General features: G+C 65.8%; 2 protein-coding genes across 2 annotated transcripts; both read right to left on the bottom strand.

The window, feature by feature from the left end:
- Positions 1 to 273: 273 nt before the first annotated feature.
- Positions 274 to 8,074, bottom strand: WDR24 (WD repeat domain 24). Its single transcript, XM_075165824.1, has 10 exons — positions 7,986 to 8,074; positions 5,974 to 6,952; positions 5,475 to 5,652; positions 3,951 to 4,626; positions 3,508 to 3,623; positions 2,299 to 2,420; positions 1,869 to 1,973; positions 1,426 to 1,763; positions 796 to 980; positions 274 to 636 (listed from the first exon to the last, which is right to left on the bottom strand). Exons 2-10 carry the CDS (start codon positions 6,452 to 6,454, stop codon positions 468 to 470), a joined length of 2,370 nt encoding a protein of 789 aa, XP_075021925.1. The 5' UTR covers positions 6,455 to 6,952; positions 7,986 to 8,074; the 3' UTR covers positions 274 to 467.
- Positions 8,075 to 9,286: 1,212 nt separating this feature from the next.
- Positions 9,287 to 15,722, bottom strand: FBXL16 (F-box and leucine rich repeat protein 16). The gene is made up of 5 exons (XM_075164902.1): positions 15,027 to 15,722; positions 13,694 to 14,202; positions 13,042 to 13,126; positions 11,449 to 11,512; positions 9,287 to 10,763 (listed from the first exon to the last, which is right to left on the bottom strand). The coding sequence occupies exons 1-5, from the start codon at positions 15,720 to 15,722 to the stop codon at positions 10,615 to 10,617; spliced, it is 1,503 nt and encodes a 500-aa protein (XP_075021003.1). The 3' UTR covers positions 9,287 to 10,614.

Here is a 15,722-nt window from a genome sequence, read left to right as displayed (position 1 = left end):
GGGGGCCACGCCTTAAAGGGGGCCACGCCTTAAAGGGGGCCACGCCTTAAAGGGGGCCACGCCTTAAAGGGGGCCACGCCTTAAAGGGGGCCACGCCTTAAAGGGGGCCCGCAGGGACAAGGGGGCCCGCAGGGACAAGGGGGCCCGCAGGGACAAGGGGGCCCGCAGGCCCCCAGGGCGCCGCAGAGCAGGGTCACCGAGACAGGGAGCGGGACTGGGGCCGAGCCCCCCCCGGACCCCGCAGGCAGGTGAAACACAGACACGAGGCAGGGCTCAGTTCAGCTGCTGTTTTGTTTTAATCCAGTACAAAAGGCCCGGGCAGGGGTTGGGGGCGCACTCAGGGCCCCTATCTACACAAAAATAAATAGAGGGAGGGAGGTGCGGGGAGAGCGGGCAGGAGGCCCTGCCTGCCCTGCCCACCGCCGCCTGCCCCCCCCAACTGCCGTCTCCCCCGGCCGGCGAGGGGCTCAGGTGTACTCGCAGAGGTGGCCGCAGCCGGCGGGGCAGTGGGAGCTGGTCTCCAGCCACTTCATGATGTGCTGGAGGTGGCCGCCGTGGCTGCAGCCCTGGCACCAGACGAAGAGCCCCTTCACCACGTGGTGGCAGACGGCACACATGCTGGCACACTGCCGACACCTGCGCCGGGGAGAAGGGGGTGAGCGTCAGAGCCCCTGGGGGGCAACGAGGGGGAACGGGGGGCACCAACCCCCTCCTCCTGCCCCTGCAGCCCCTTTGGGACTCCCCTTGGTGACCGGAGCGCGGTCCCCTCCTCCCTGCCCGCAGTGCTGCCCTCACCTATCGCAGATCCAGCCCCTGTTGCTCATGGGCCGCTTGCAGTTGCTGCAGTTGACGTGCAGAGTGGTGGAAGCCTGGTTGAGGCAGTTGATGGCGCGACACGTGCTCAGCTTGATCACCTCGTTGGAGATGTTCCAGAGCTGGAAGCGCTGCAGCAGGTCGATGTAGGACGTGTACCAGTGCTCCTGGGGACGGCCGCAGACAGCTGAGCCTCACCGCCCCCCGAAAACCCCTCGGGATCCCAACCCTGCGTCCCAAAGGCAAGATCCCCAGCCCCACAGAGCAGTTCCTCCAGCTGCAGGGAAGAGGCTTCCTTCCCCAGATCAAGACGCCAAGGCCACTTCCCCACCCTGGGCCCGCAGACACCACCTCGGGTCCCTGCCAGGACTGGTGGTAGGGCAGCCAGCCGGGCACCAGGGGTCCTGGAGCTGCCCACCCCGGGTTAGAGCGGGCCCGGCAGGGGCTGGAGGAGAAGGGAGGTGCCCAGAGCCCAGCCGGGATCCCATCGCGTTGGGATACACCACCGAGGTCCCACCGAGGTGTCCTACTGCATCTCGTGGGGCTGCTGCGCCAGGCCAGACGGGGGGGTTCAGTTCCTACGCAGCCAGGAAGGGGCTTCCCGGGGTCTACCTGGGTCTGCTCGTCGATCTCCTTGCGGATGCGGTCTCCCAGCACGATGAGGACAGACACGGCCGTCTGCACGTCTCCCTGCTCGGCGTAGAAGAGGAGCGTGTCCCGCACGATGGGATTGAAGAAGTCGGAGGGCAGGCGGTTCTCGTAGAGCGAGTGGGAGATGGAGATGAGGGAGAAGGACTCCACGGGTGTCAGTGACACCGTCTCGGCCTCGTTGCCGCTGACGTGAGGGGAGTCAGCCTTGTCTTGCAGGTGGTCCAAGGCTGACGGGTTGTCCACGATTTCATGGCGCAGGGGGAAGGCTTCTTGGGGAAGGCTGTATTCCTGCTCTTCGGCTGCGAGGAGAGATATCTGATCAGGAATGAGTAGGGAAGGCCAGGAGAAAGTCCAGCCGCGTGGCTGGGATGGGCAACACCTCCCAGCACCAGCCGCACACTCACCATGAGGGTTCTCGTGGTCCATCATGTACAGGTCGTCCTCATCCGCTTCCACGTCTCCCAGCAGGTAGTCCGCAGGGACGTCGCTGCCCTCTGTCTCCTCGTTGTCTGCGTGCCCAGGGAGAGAGAAATCAGCTCATCCCCCTCGGGCACACGGTTGGATCCACCTCCCCCGTGTCCTGCCCCAGCGTGCCAGGCTGTGTCCGAGCCAGACGGCTCAGCTCCCCACCGCAGTCGCATTCCTGGCACCCGCAGCCACCACTGTGGGGGTCACGGGAGTAAACTGTCCTTCTGCAACGCCCTGGGGGCTGCAGCAGGTCCAATCACCCCAATTTACGGGATAAATTTCCCGGTTTATCTCATCACAGGGCCATCTAGAGCTAAGGGGGGAAGAGCTGTAGGACTGGGACTGTGCCCGCCCCAGAAACGTTACCTTCGTTGTTGATCAGGGTGGAGGAGGAATCCATGAGGATGTTTTCCGTGCGGCTTTCTCCTTTGCTGCGGTCCAGTCTCGACTCGCTGCCCAGCCCAGAGGGGATGTCCTTCAGGTTAAAGCTGGGAAAGCAGCCAAATTTAGTAGTCACAGAAGTTTACAGCTTCCGTTCAAGCCAGCAAACAGCCTGGATATAGGTCTCCAGTTGCAATTTGAACAGTGAAGCACAAGATATGGTGATTTCCCCAAGAGCACAGAAGTCAGCTGTCCCCACTTTGTAACTTAAAAACAAAGATACATTGCAATTAACAGTTAACACAGCCCTTTCTCCAAGCCTGGCGTCTCTGCGCACGCACCGCAAAGGTGCCCGCAAAGGTCTTCCTAAAGGATTTCAGAGCCAAGTGCAGGCTCTCGACTCCATCTCTTAACATTTACCTTCACCTCAGGCAAACAGGAGCTGCCTCCCTACAAGGTGCTTTGCTGTTTGTTATGCATCACCGCTCTCAGGCTTCACCGAGACGGAAAAGGAAGGGAATGGGGTTGAAGCAGAGCCGAGCTCTTCAGCGTGCTGCCTGCCGTGTTTAAGTCAGCGACAGACAGCGACCCGTCCGGGTGCAGAGCTTGCTCGAGGAGAGCCTTTCCTTTGATGTTATTCGAGGATTTGCCACTCACCCTGGCAACCCAGCCCTGCAAGGTCTGACAGCTCATTTGGAGTCCTCACCCCTCACTTTTATATGTCATCGAGAAGAGGAAAAACAAGTTTTCCTGCTTCATCAGCCCACGATGGGGCTCTCCACGCCAGCGAGCCGCTCGCAGAGCTGGGCTGTCCTCTCCCTTTGTAAGGCAGAAGACAACCTCTCCACACCAGCAGCTCTGGCTCCAGCGGTGAGACAGGGCTTCTCCATCCCCAGTCACTAATTAAATAACTGCAAAGATGGTACCAGCCCCACCACAAACTTTGTTTCAAGGGAAGGGAGCAGCGTACAAGGCTGCACGGCTCAAGGCCAGGCTGGCTGCTCGCTTCTCACACCCACACGGAAAACGGCTGCGTTCAAACGATGCCAACCTGCAAACCAGTGCGGCCTGAGGCTGGGGGAGAGCCGTCCCTGCTCCCACCCCGCGACTCCAGCCCAGCCGAGGAGCCGTCTCCGCTCTCCTGCTCACAGAGCCGCCCCAGCCGTCGTTCGCTGCAGCTCCAGTACCCCTTACCTGTTCATGAGCGGGAGGGCGGTGCTGCCTTTCCCCAGGCTGTGGTTGAGGTTGGCGGACGACACGGTGCCAAGGCTGGAATAGATAATTCGCAGCATCGTCCACGTTTGAGCCACCTGCGCGAGAGACAGCGGCGGTCAGACCTCGCCAGGCTACAAACCGTGCAGTCACGCGCCTGTCCGCAAACCCCCATCACCTGCCGCTCTAGAGAGCTGGGTGGGCTCCCAGGGGGGCCAAGTTTCTGGGCAATGACCTGCGCTTGTTGCAGGCAACAGCGCTATGGGTTTGGTGCCAGGCGGAGGTACACCTTCTGGGGACAGCCAGAGGCCACAGCCGGATGGAGAGCTGCCATCCAGCTCGGGTGGCGGGCCTCATCCTGACAGCACCTTTCAACCTCAGCACCAGCCTAGGTCTGCACCGAGAGCCTCCAGCCTAGGTCTCACCTGGTTGCGGTCCAAGCCCTTGGCCACCTTGGCGTTGTGGTCGCAGAGCTCGGCCAGGGGCCGGCCGGCCAGCGCGTACTGCTTGGCGGTGTGGACGAACCAGTCCATGCTGCCGCTCTCCACGTCCGTCTCGAAGACGCTGAGGGCGCTGGAGGAGGAGATGTACTCAAACTGCTCCGTGGGGTCCAGCTTGCGCTTGAAGAAGATGGGGTGACGCCGGTCCCCGATGTAGGGCTTGCGGTTGGAGTCGGAGGAGATGAGGCTCTCTTTGGCGGCGAAGGCCAGGTCTCCGTAGAGGCTGTAGCACAGCCCTTCGGGGTTGGCCCGGTCGATGGGCTGGCTGGCGTCCTTGAAGATGTGCTGGTAGAGGGTGCTGTCCTTCGAGCCCGACAGGAGGAAATAGGGATCGTGGAGGTGACGCCACACGATGCCCGTGGTGACGTCCTTGTGCTCCTCGAACATGGCGGAGGGGATGAAGGGACGCCGCACGTCCCAGACGTAGATGTTGTGGTCCACCATCATGGAGCAGGTGGCGATGTGGTGCTTGCACTCCGGGCGCCATTTCACCCGGGCCACGGAGGCGATGGTCTGCACGCAGTAAATCTCCTTCGCCCGCGTGGTGTTCATGTCCCACACCTTCACCATCTTATCCCGGCCGCCTGTTGCCAGCCAGCCCCTGGGAGAAGGACGGAGAACGACAGTGAGACGCCAGCGTGGGCCAGGATCTGTGCCCGTTCACCCCTCCTTTCCTGCCCCGGCACAGAAACACTCACAACATCGATGTGACCAGGTCCACGCCAAGGGGAGGCAGCCGGGCTGCAATTCCATCCTCCCACACGCTACCCTAACACATCTGCTCTCCAATAACCAGGTCAGGCAACACCCCTCCTTCCCGCTCCCGTTTAAGGCCCTGCGTCTTTAGAGCCACGCTCATCTGAAGGGCTCCCAGCCAGATCGGTTCCCCCCACCTCTGGTTTCCACTTGCCAGGGACAGCGGAGAGGAAAAAGGCCAGTTTGAAGGTATTTCAGTGCCCCTCTAAGCTTGTGAGGAGTCGCAGCGCTGCCTGGCAGGGAGCGAGGAGGGACCCGCATGCCACAACAACTGCTTCCAGACGCTCCCCAACCGCCCCCGGGGAAAGGCAGGAGGGAAACGTGATCAAACGCGAGCAAGCCGTGTCCCAGAGCAGCCGCGCAGCGTCTGTTCCTGAGCTGAGCGCTGGAGCAAGAGGCTGTCCCGACACGAGGGGCAAGACAGCAGCTTGCAATACCCCACCATTAGCAATCCAGCGCCTCAGGATCCCCCAACTTGTCAAAAAACCAAACCCAAAACACCTTAACACACCCCCAAATCCTCAAAGTAATAATTGCTCCCACCTTCCAGCAGCGGCCCAGCCCCTGACACAAGGGGCCAGGGTATCAGAGACCCTGCTTCCCCCCCCGCAAAAAGGACCCCAACCCTGTTTTTAGGGCGTCCCTCGTCTCTGCCGAGGCCGGGCGGCTGGCAGGGTCCGGCCCCGCACGCACCTGTCCTCGGGGTGCCAGTCGCAGCAGAAGACGGGCCCGTTGTGGGCCGTGAACATCCTCTCGTAGCGGTCCGGCCGGCGGATGTCCCACAGCTGCACGTTCCCGTTCTCAAAGGTGGCGGCGAAGGTGAAATAGTCCCGGATGCTGAACTGGACGTCACGCACGCTCTCCGACTGGCCTGAGCGGGGACAGAAGTTGAGATCCCCTGGGACAGAGCTCCAGTAAAGCTAAAAAACCCACTGAAAGTGCCGTGGAGGTCCCCAGCCCAGAGAGAAGGGGAAGCAGGGAGTGATGTGGCCACCTCCCACCTCCTGTGCAGACTCAGCCCACCACCGAGCAGCAAAAAAAAAAGCAGCAAAATGCCTCTCGGCTCTCTCGCTGCCTGCTCCGGACATCGCGCCCTCAGCAAACCCTCCTCCCGGGCACGGGGAAAGGGCAAAGCCCCCAACCTCTGCCTCTCACCAGGGTAGAGGGGACAAGAAACAGCTCGCTCTTGTACCAGAGAAGGTGCTGACGGAGTCCTTCTTGCGCAGGTCAAAGCATTTCATGTAGCCGTCCTGGGAGCCGCTGAGGAGCATGTAGACCTCGGTGGGGTGGAAGCAGACCTTGTTGACGGTGCGCTTGTGCTCAGTGAAGAGCTGGTCCTGCTTGTTGCGGGATGGCTTGCCCAGGTTCCAGGTGACGACCACGCCGTTGGTGGCAGCGGTGGCCAGCAGGTTCTCGTCCATCTGGTGCCACACCACGTCCGCGCAGCTGAAGTTCAAGGAGGGTTTGCGGCCGACGCGGAGGTTCAACTTCTCCACAAACTGGTCCTCCTCGATGGAGTAGATCTTGAAGATGTTACGGCCGGCCACCACCACCTGGGCAGCATCGCGGCACACGCTGATGGCATTGGCGGGGGCGTCCAGGTGGCAGAACATGGTCCGTCCCGTGAGGGCATTGCCCCCCAGGGCGGTGGTGACCCTGGCCATTTTCTCCATGGCCGTCCTCGGGGCGGACTCCCCTCTCCAGGAGCAGGCTCGGAGGCTCGCGTCCCCGCAGGCTGCATTCACGCTCGCGCGGCCGCCCTGCTCCGCCTCAGCCAGAGCTGGGAAGGGACAGGCGCGGCTCCCGCAGCTCCCGGCAGGCCCAGGTGGCTTCGACCGCAGCTTTTTGTGGCCACATCAATGGGCCGCGGAGGTGAGAGGCTACAGCCCGGTTGCTACCTGCGGGGAGAGAGATACAGCCCAGCGCCAGGCTTCTCCTCCTGCTTCCGTCTGTAATTCCCTCTCAAGGAGTTCTTGAAAACTTTTTCTGGGTTTCTTGTTCCCTCCTCAGTTCAACCCCCCAGGATGCTCCGCTGATGAGAGCGGCTGTTGGTGATGCTACGGGAGGTTGACTACAGCGACGTGGACTGAGGTGAGCAGCGTCTCCAGCAAGATGTTGGGTGAAATGAGGCCGCAGTCATCTCCGCGGGGCACTCCCTGCGCCCTGAACCCCTGCAAGCACCACAGGCAGGGGTTCACTCTGCTTCTCTAGTGTGGGGTGGGGGGCAGCAGCTCCCCCCGCCAGGCAGAGGAGCAGCTCTTCCCATCCCTGTCCCAGGCCAGGGTGCCAGGGGCTGGGAGCTACTCTGGGAGAGCCCTGGGGCCAGCAAGGCTGCCTGGGGGGTTGCAGGGACTCTGGGGCACCCACAGGCCAGCTCCCGCTGAGCCAGGCCCTCCTGCTCCTACACCCTTCCCTCATCAGGAGCCCCAGCCCCCCTCACGCCCCATATTCCCCCCTCCTCAGGGCCCACTCCTGACCCACAGACCCCTTAGGGCCTCCTCAAGGTCCTCTCTGAGCCCTTCAGAGCCCCTTCCCACCCCAGAGCTCCCTCAGGGCCCCCTCCCACCCCTCAGGTTCCCCTCAGAGCTCCTCAGCCCCCCAGGGCCCCCTCAGGTCCACCTTCCTCCCTTCAGGGCCCCCCCAGAGCCCCCTCCCACCCCTCAGGGTCCTCTCCCGCCCCTCAGAGCCTCCTCAGGGCCCCCTCCCACCCCATAGCTCCCTCAGAGCCCTCTCCTGCCCCTCAGGGTCCCCTCTGGGTCCCCTCAGCCCCCCAGGGCCCCCTCCCACCCCTCATAGACCCCGCAGGGCCCCCTGACACCCCACAGCCCGCTCAAGGCCCCCTCCTGCCCCTCAGGTCTCCCTCAGGGTCCTCTCAGAGCTCCCTCCCACTCCATAGCCCCCTCAGAGCCCCCTCAGGGCCCTCTGCCACCCCACAGGCCCCTCAGGACCCCTTCCCGCCCCTCAGGCCCCCCTCAGGGTCCTCTCAGAGCCCCTCAGGCCTCCAGGACCCCCTGAGAGCCCCCTCACACCCCATAGCCCCCTCAAGGCCCCCTCCCGCCCCTCAAGGCCCCCTCCCGCCCCCCAGAACGCCCCCAGGGCTCCCTCCCGCCCCTCAGGTCCCACTCAGGGCCCCCTCCCGCCCCTCAGGGCCCCTGGCCGCTACCGGCCAGGCCCTCCGCCGCCGCGGCGATGCCGGTGCCGTACCCGGTGCCGGTGCAGCTCCGCCGGCAGCTCAGGCCCAGCAGGCCCCGCCGGCCGCCGCCGCCACGGAAACGGCCGCCGAGCCCCGCCCCTCTTCCGCCCCGCCCCGCCCCCTTCCGCTGCCGAAGCCCACAAGCCCCGCCTACTCCCCGCCCCTGGAACCCGCCCCAACCCCAGCACACGAACCCGCCCCCCGGGAGGTCCCGCCCCGGGATCAAGCCCCGCCCCTGAGTCAGACCCCGCCCCCCCGCTGGGGCGGTGGGCGGGGCTCGCTGAGGGAAGCGGAGAGGACGTGGGGGTGCAGGGGGGAAAATGGGGGTGCCGGGGGGATATGGGGTGCATTGGGGGTGGGGGTGCCGGGGAGATGTGGGGTGCAGTGGGGGGTGGGGGTGTGCGCTGGGATGTAGGGATGCTCTGTGGGGATATGCGGTACATTGGGGGTGGGGGTGCAGGGGGGAAAATGGGGGTGCCGGGGGGGATATGGGGTGCATTGGGGGTGGGGGTGCCGGAGAGATGTGGGGCCCAGGGAGGGGTGGGGGTGCAGGGGGAAAATGGGGGTGTCGGGGGGGATATGGGGTGAATTGCGGTGGGGATGCCAGGGGGACATGGGGTGCACTGTGGGGGGATGTGATCGAGAAAATGGGGATGTCAGGGGGAAAATGGGGTGCACTGGGGGTGGGGGTGCCGGAGAGATATGGGGTGCACTGCGGGGGTGAGTGTGCAGGGGGGAAAAATGGGGGTGTCGGGGGGATATGGCGTGCATTGGGGGTATGGGGTGCACTGAGGTGTGAGGCTGCCTGGGAGATTCGGGGTGCCCTGGGGTGTGGGGGTGCACTGGGGTTTAGGGGTACATGGGGGGGTGGCTATACAGGGAGATACAGGGCCACACTGGGGGATAGGGGTGCAGAGGGGAGTGTGGGGCTGCACTGGGCGGTATGGGGACACCCCAGCCCTGGGGCTGCCCACACGACATGGGACTGTAGGGGTGCGCAGGGCTGATGGCACCCCCCGGCTCTGCTGCCGTCACCGGCAGGGGTGGGGGCACCCACATGTGCCACCATCTTGCCTGTCCCCGGCCCCTGCCTGGACCGCGGGCAGCATGCCGGTGGGTTTGGGGGTGCAGGCAGCCCCCCACCCTGGCTGCCACCGTGCCAGGGTGCTCCGTGCCCCAGCGCTGCCACCCTGTCCCGCAGACCCGCTGGCTCCTGGTGTATCCCAAACCCCCTTCCAGGGCCACCAGGGTCCTCGTGCCATTTTAGGGCCAGAAAGGGGCGGTTTGGACAAAGGAGGGCGCGGAGGCGGGGGGTGGTGCAGCAGTTCCTTCCCGGCCGGTACAAAGGCAAAACAAACCGAAAGCGTGTCCATGTCCATGTCCGTGTCCGTGCCCGTGCCCGTGCTCCTCCGGGGGCCGTGCGGGCAGCCGGTGTGACAGCGGGCGATGCCCCGGGGACGGCCACCGAGCCCCCTCCCGCGCCAGGTCCCCGTGGGCACCCCAGCACTGTGCCCGGCTCGACCCTGGCTCGGCCCAGCCCAGGGGTCCCCCCGGCCCCCTGCTTGCCGCTGGCATCGGAGTGATGGCTTTCCAGCTGGAAGAGCGGTGGCGGTGGCAGCGTGTCCTGAAGTGCCACCTCCCGCCTTCGCCCTGTGCCCCTGCTGTCCCCGCGGTGGCTTGGACCTAGCCCTGGTCCCCCGGGATGTCCCATCCCAGCTGGACAGGTCGCTCCTCGGCGTTGGCATCCCGCGGGGAGCAGCATCGCCCCACCGACCCCACGTAAACCGGGGTGCAGCGGGGTCCCCGGGGTGAGGGGGGATGCTTGCCAGGAGAGCCCGGCTCCCGGGGCAGGATCCAGCCGGGGTGAAGCCGTATGGAGGGGCCGGGTGGGGGCTATCACTTGTCACCGTCCCCCCCAGGTACCCTGGGGCCTGCCGTACCACGAGACTGAAGCAAGCGAGCATGCGAGGGCGGCGGGCGGAGAAAAACATCCTATTCACCAGGAGAAAGCGCCGGGCACCCCAAGGGCAGGGCCGGGGGCTCGGGGGGTGCAGAGCACGGGGGCGGTGGCTTGGTGACCCTCTCCAGGGGTGCGAGGGGACCCATCCAGCCTCTGCCACCACCCATGGGTGCCAAAAATAAGCATCCTCCTCTTGCCCATCCCTGGGAGCATCCTTTGGTCCCCAGGAGCATCCTTTGGTCCCCAGGAGCATCCTTCGGTCCCTGGGAGCATCCTTGGCGCAGGGCCGTGTGCCCGCTCGGCACCGGGGTGGGGGCAGGATGCGGCCGGGGTGGGGGTCACGCTGCCGTCGCCTTCCCACTTTGGGTTTCCATGACGTCCGTTTGTCTGTCCGGAAGGGATTGGCAGGACACCGGGAGGAGGACGGGCAATGGCAGCGGCGTGGGGGGAATTTACAGGGTACCAGAGGGGCTGCGGCGAGGGGCGACGCCATCCCCCATCTCCCCCCGGAGCCCCACGTCCTTTTGGGGGTGTCGACACGGGGGGATTGTCCGGGATCGGTTGTAATCGACGGCATCTTTCACATCCCCCAGTAGATGGAAAGAAATGGGGTGGGCGATGTCAGACGGGGCGGCGGCGGTGGCGGGGTGGGCGCGGGAGCGGGGCGGCCGGATCCGGCGCTACTCGATCACCATGCAGCACGGGAGGTGCTGGGAGAAGTATTTGAAGAGCTCCGGGGTGGCCCCGGGGCAGTTGGTGAGCTCCAGCTCCTCCAGCTCCTGCAGCTGCACCAGCCCCGACAGCCCCGTGGTGGTCAGCAAGGGGCAGCCTGCAAGCGGGCAGGGCGCACCGTCACCCCAAAAGCATCAGCACCCCCAAAAAATAGTACCTCAAACACAACAGCATCCCCCAAAAAACCAGCACCCCCCAAAAAAACCACCCCCTCAAAAAACAGCACCCCAAAACCCCGCCCCCAAAACATCAGCACGCCCCAAAAAAAAGCATCCCAAAAAAAGCAGCACCCCAAAAAATAGCACCATGGACACACTGACACCCCAAAAACACCAGCAGCCCAAAACACCAGCATCCCAAAAAAAAGCATCCCCAAAAAATAGCACCTCATAACACCAGCACCCCAAAACACCAGCAACCCCAAAAAACAGCACCCCAAATGCACTAGCATGCAAAAATCCCCAACACCCCATAAAACAGCACCCCAAAACACCCGCACCTCAAAAAACAGCACCCCAAAACACCCGCACCTCAAAAAACAGCACCCCAAAAACCCCAGCACCCCAAGAACCCAGCCACAGACCCATCCCCTGGGAGCCGGGCTGGGTGCGGGTGCCCGGGCGGCTCAGGGGGGTGCAGGAGCAGCACTGTGCTGCCTTGGGGGGACGCGGGCTGTCCCCCGGGGCTGTCCCCCGGGGCTGTCCCTGGCCCCACGCCCCCGGTCCCTCCCCAGCCCCGTGGGGACCCGGCCCCCCCCGTCCCGGGGAGCGCGGGGCGCTCACCGGCCAGCGAGAGGAGGCGCAGGCTGCCCATGCTCAGGAGATGCTTCAGGCCAAAATCCTGCACCTGGAAAAAAAAATGGAGTGGGAGCAGGGGGGGGGGACAAGGGGGGCTGTTTGGGGGGCAGCCGCTGTGGTACGGGGGGTCAGCATCGCTGGGGCAGGGTGCTGGGGCAGGGTGCTAGGGCAGGGAGCAGCAGTAGGGTGCGGGGACAGGGTGCAGGATGCTGGGGCAGGGAGCTGGGTGCTGAGGCAGGGAGCAGCGTCAGAGAGCTGGGTGCTGGGGCAGGGTGCCAGGGCAGGGAGCAGCAGCAGGATGCGGGGACAGGGTGCAGGATGCTGGGCCGGGGAGCTGGGTGCTGGTGCAGGATGCTGGGGCAGGGAGCTGGGTGCTGTGGCAGGGTGCCAGGGCAGGGAGCAGCATCAGGGACCTGGGACAGGGTGCAGGATGCTGGGCCAGGGAGCCGGGTGCTGGGGCAGGGTGCTAGGGCAGGGAGCCAGGGCAGGGAGCAGGATCAGGGAGCTGGGACAGGGTGCAGGATGCTGGACCAGGGAGCTGGGTGCTGGGGCAGGGAGCTGGGGCAGGGAGCAGTGTCAGGGAGCTGGGTGCTACGGCAGGGTGCTGGGGCAGGGAGCAGCAGTAGGGTGCGGGGACAGGGTGCAGGAGCAGGATGCAGGATGCTGGTGCAGAGAGCTGGGTGCTGAGGCAGGGCGCTGGGGCAGGGAGCTGGGTGCTGTGGCAGGGTGCCAGAGCAGGGAGCAGCAGCAGGATGCAGAGCCAGGGTGCATGATGCTGGACCAGGGAGCTGGGTGCTGGGGCAGGGAGCTGGGGCAGAGAGCTGGGTGCTGGGGCAGGGGCAGGGTGCTGGGGCAGGGAGCTGGGTGCTAGGGCAGGGTACCGGGGCAGGATGCTGGGGCAGGGGCAGGGTGCTGGGGCAGGAACAGGGTGCTGGGGCAGGGGCAGGATGCTGGGGCAGGGGTGGGGTGCTGGGGCAGGAACAGGGTGCTGGGGCAGGGGCGGGGTGCTGGGGCAGCGGTAGGGTGCTGGGGCAGGGGCAGGGTGCAGGGGCAGGGGCAGGGTGCTGGGGCAGGGGCAGGGTGCCAGGGCAGGGGCAGGATGCTGGGGCAGGGGCAGGGTGCTGGGGCAGGGGCGGGGTGCTGGGGCAGCGGCAGGATGCTGGGGCAGTGGTAGGGTGCTGGGGCAGGGGCAGGATGCTGGGGCAGGGGCAGGGTGCTGGGGCAGGGGCAGGGTGCTGGGGCAGCGGTAGGGTGCTGGGGCAGGGGCAGGGTGCTGGGGCAGCGGTAGGGTGCTGGGGCAGGGGCAGGGTGCTGGGGCAGGGACAGGGTGCTGGAGCAGGGGCAGGGTGCTGGGGCAGCGGTAGGGTGCTGGGGCAGGGGCAGGGTGCCGGGGCAGGGTGCCGGGGCTGAGTCCTGCTGAGCTCACAGGAGCACCCCATCCCTTTCCCGCTTCCCAGCGTCAAGTTGGGGGGCTCCAGCCGGGGGTGCCCGCCCTGAGCTCGAGGCCCAGGGGGTGCCAGCAGCTCTGCCCTCCCCGCCGTGCTGGCCGGGGGGGCCCGGCTGTGTTCCCCCACCTACCTGGCAGCACCAGCGCAGGTAGAGGCTCCGCAGGGACGACATGGTGGACAGGTAGCTGAGGCCGGTGTCGGTGATCCGCACGCACCTGCCGGGGACACGGGGTGTCAGGGCCAGCCGGGTGCGGGGCACCCATGGGTGTCCCCAGACTGTGGCCCCCATGCTGCACCCGCTGCCTCCAGCATGGCTCAGCACGGCATGGCTCGGCATGGTGCAGCATGGCATGGCACAGCGTTGCATGGCGTGACCTGGCATGGCATGGCATGGCTTGGCATGGCTCAGCATGGTGCGGCATGGCTCGGCATGGCATGGCATGCCTTGGCATGGCTCAGCATGGTGCAGCATGGCTCGGCATGGCATGGCATGCCTTGGCATGGCTGGGCATAGGTCAGGATGGCATGGCATGGCATGCCTTGGCATAGGTCAACATGGCTCAGCACGGCTTGACATGGCACAGCATGGCATGGCATGGCTCAGCATGGCTTGGCATGGCATGCCTTGGCATAGCTCAACATGGCTCGGCACAGCTTGACATGGCACAGCATGGCATGGCATGGCTCAGCATGGCTTGGCATGGCATGGCATGCCTTGGCACAGCTTGGTATGGCTCGGCATGGCTTGGCACGGCACAGCACGGCTCAGCACGGCCCCATACCTGTCGAGCACCAGTTCCTCCAGCTTGTGCAGGTCGCAGGCGATGTACTCCAGGGCCATGTCGGTGATGCGAGGGCACCAGGAGAGGTCGAGGCTGCGCAGCTTCCGCAGGTTCTCGGCCACCAGCTCCACGCCGTCATCCGTCACCTTGGAGCAGCCCGAGAGGCTGAGGACGCTCAGGTTGGGCAGGCTGTGGACCATGTTGACCACGCCGTGGTTGGTGATCTCCCAGCAGGAGTTGAGGCGGAGGGTGTGGGTGGTGTAGCCTTGCTTGGCGGTGAAGTAGGCGAGTGCCGTGTCCGTCACGTGGTAGGCTTGCAGGTTGAGCTCGGTGAGGTTGGGCAGGAGCTGCGAGATGGCGGCGATGGCGTCGTCGGCCACGTTGATGCAGTCGCTGACGCTCAACGCCGTGATGCGGGCGTTGAGGCTGGACCACAGCCCGGCCTCCGTGAAATCGTTGCAGCCCGACAGCTCCAGCCGCACCACGCCCTGCATCTGCTCCAGCATCACCTGCCGAGGGGCAGGGGGTTAGGGCACGGCGGGCACCGTCACCCGCCTCGCGCAGCCTCGCGCCCCTGCCCTGGCTCCTGCTGAGCCCCCCAGGGCTCTTCCCGCTGCCCCCAGCCCTGCGTGGGTCCAGCCTTCTCCCTGGGACCCCCCCAGCGTCGGAGCAGCACCCTGCTCTAGGACATGCCAGCATCAGCGGGGAACGGGAGGGGACAGGCAGGGACCCCCGGCCCCTGCTCTGTACCCGGTGCTGCTGGCGGGGGCAGGATTAATGCCCACTGCCAGCCTGGGCGCTGCTCGGGCAGGATGTGGCCACGGAGCAACCGGTGCTGTGTTTGGCCATGGCATGGGGTCAGGGGACCTCGGTGGGGACCTTGCCTGGCCCTGTGCAGGACCATGAGTTGCCCCATCTCCCTCTGACCCACAGCCCCCTGCCCAGGAGACCCCCCCTTGCTGGGGAGCCACCAGCCAAGCGGGGACGTCCCCGTCCCCTGAGCCCTGCTCCCCACCCGCCACCGCATCCGCCACCCAGCAGTGGCAGGGCCACCTCGCCTGGCTTTGCCTTCCCGGCAGCATCTGCAGGCAGCAAGGATGAACCCCCCCCCCGAGAGCATCTTTGCCCCCTGCCTGGGGCTGCTGCAGCCCATCCCACCGCCCAAACCCCCAGCCAGGGGCTCCCCACGCTGCCCGCGCCCGTGGGGTGGCCATGCCGCCTGCCTGCTCCTTGCCTGTGGCCAGTGAAAGCTCTGCCCGCGTACGTGTCCCCAGGGCCACCGGGAAGGACCCACCATTGCCACATCTCCTCCACCTCACCGGGGGTCACCTACCTCCAACCCTGCGTCCGTGATGGTCGACCTCTTAAGGCTCATGGACTTGACCCCCTTCTTGGAGAGGGGGTAGTTGTCAATGAACTCACAAATGTCCAGGTCGGAGACGCCCACGAGGCAGAAGCCGTCGAAGCCGCGGACAGCGAAGCCCTGCAGGCTGACAAACTCCTTCTCGCCGCCGGGCAGGACGTTGTAGAGCTCTTTGGTGTGCAGGACGGGCGTCAAGCCCACCCAGAACTTGGGTTGGTAGAGCACCCGCCGCCACGCCTTGCACACCTGCGCCAGCACGCACTTCTCGCACGCCGAAAAGTACCAGAACAAGCGGTTGAGGATCTTCTCGTCCACCGCCAGCTGCCTTTCCGAGGGCGAGCCGGGCAGCCGCTCCGGTGAGGGCTGCTCCGAGCCTTCGCTCGTGTTCAGTCCCACCAAGGAAGCGCCGGGAGGGGAGGAGACGCCGGCCAGAGCGGCCAAGGAGAGCGGGGAGGCCAGGCTGGGAATGGGCAGGTCGCTGCGGTGGGCTAAGGCCGGGCTGAGGATGGCAGGCACGGAGGAAGGCTGGCACAGGCGGTTTTTCACGGCGGGGGTGCCTTTGGTGATGCTGGCGGAGCCGAGGCCGTTGGGTTGCGTGGGGATCTTCACCAGTCCATTGCGGGGCAAACATGGGGGCTTGGTGTCGCCGTTTCTCGGGTTCGACAT

The sequence above is a fragment of the Calonectris borealis genome, chromosome 16 (genome assembly GCF_964195595.1).
Source record: "Calonectris borealis chromosome 16, bCalBor7.hap1.2, whole genome shotgun sequence".
In the NCBI taxonomy this organism is placed as follows: Eukaryota; Metazoa; Chordata; class Aves; order Procellariiformes; family Procellariidae; genus Calonectris; species Calonectris borealis.
Note: the sequence above shows the minus strand (reverse complement) of the source record. Positions and strands in the feature narration are given on the sequence as shown.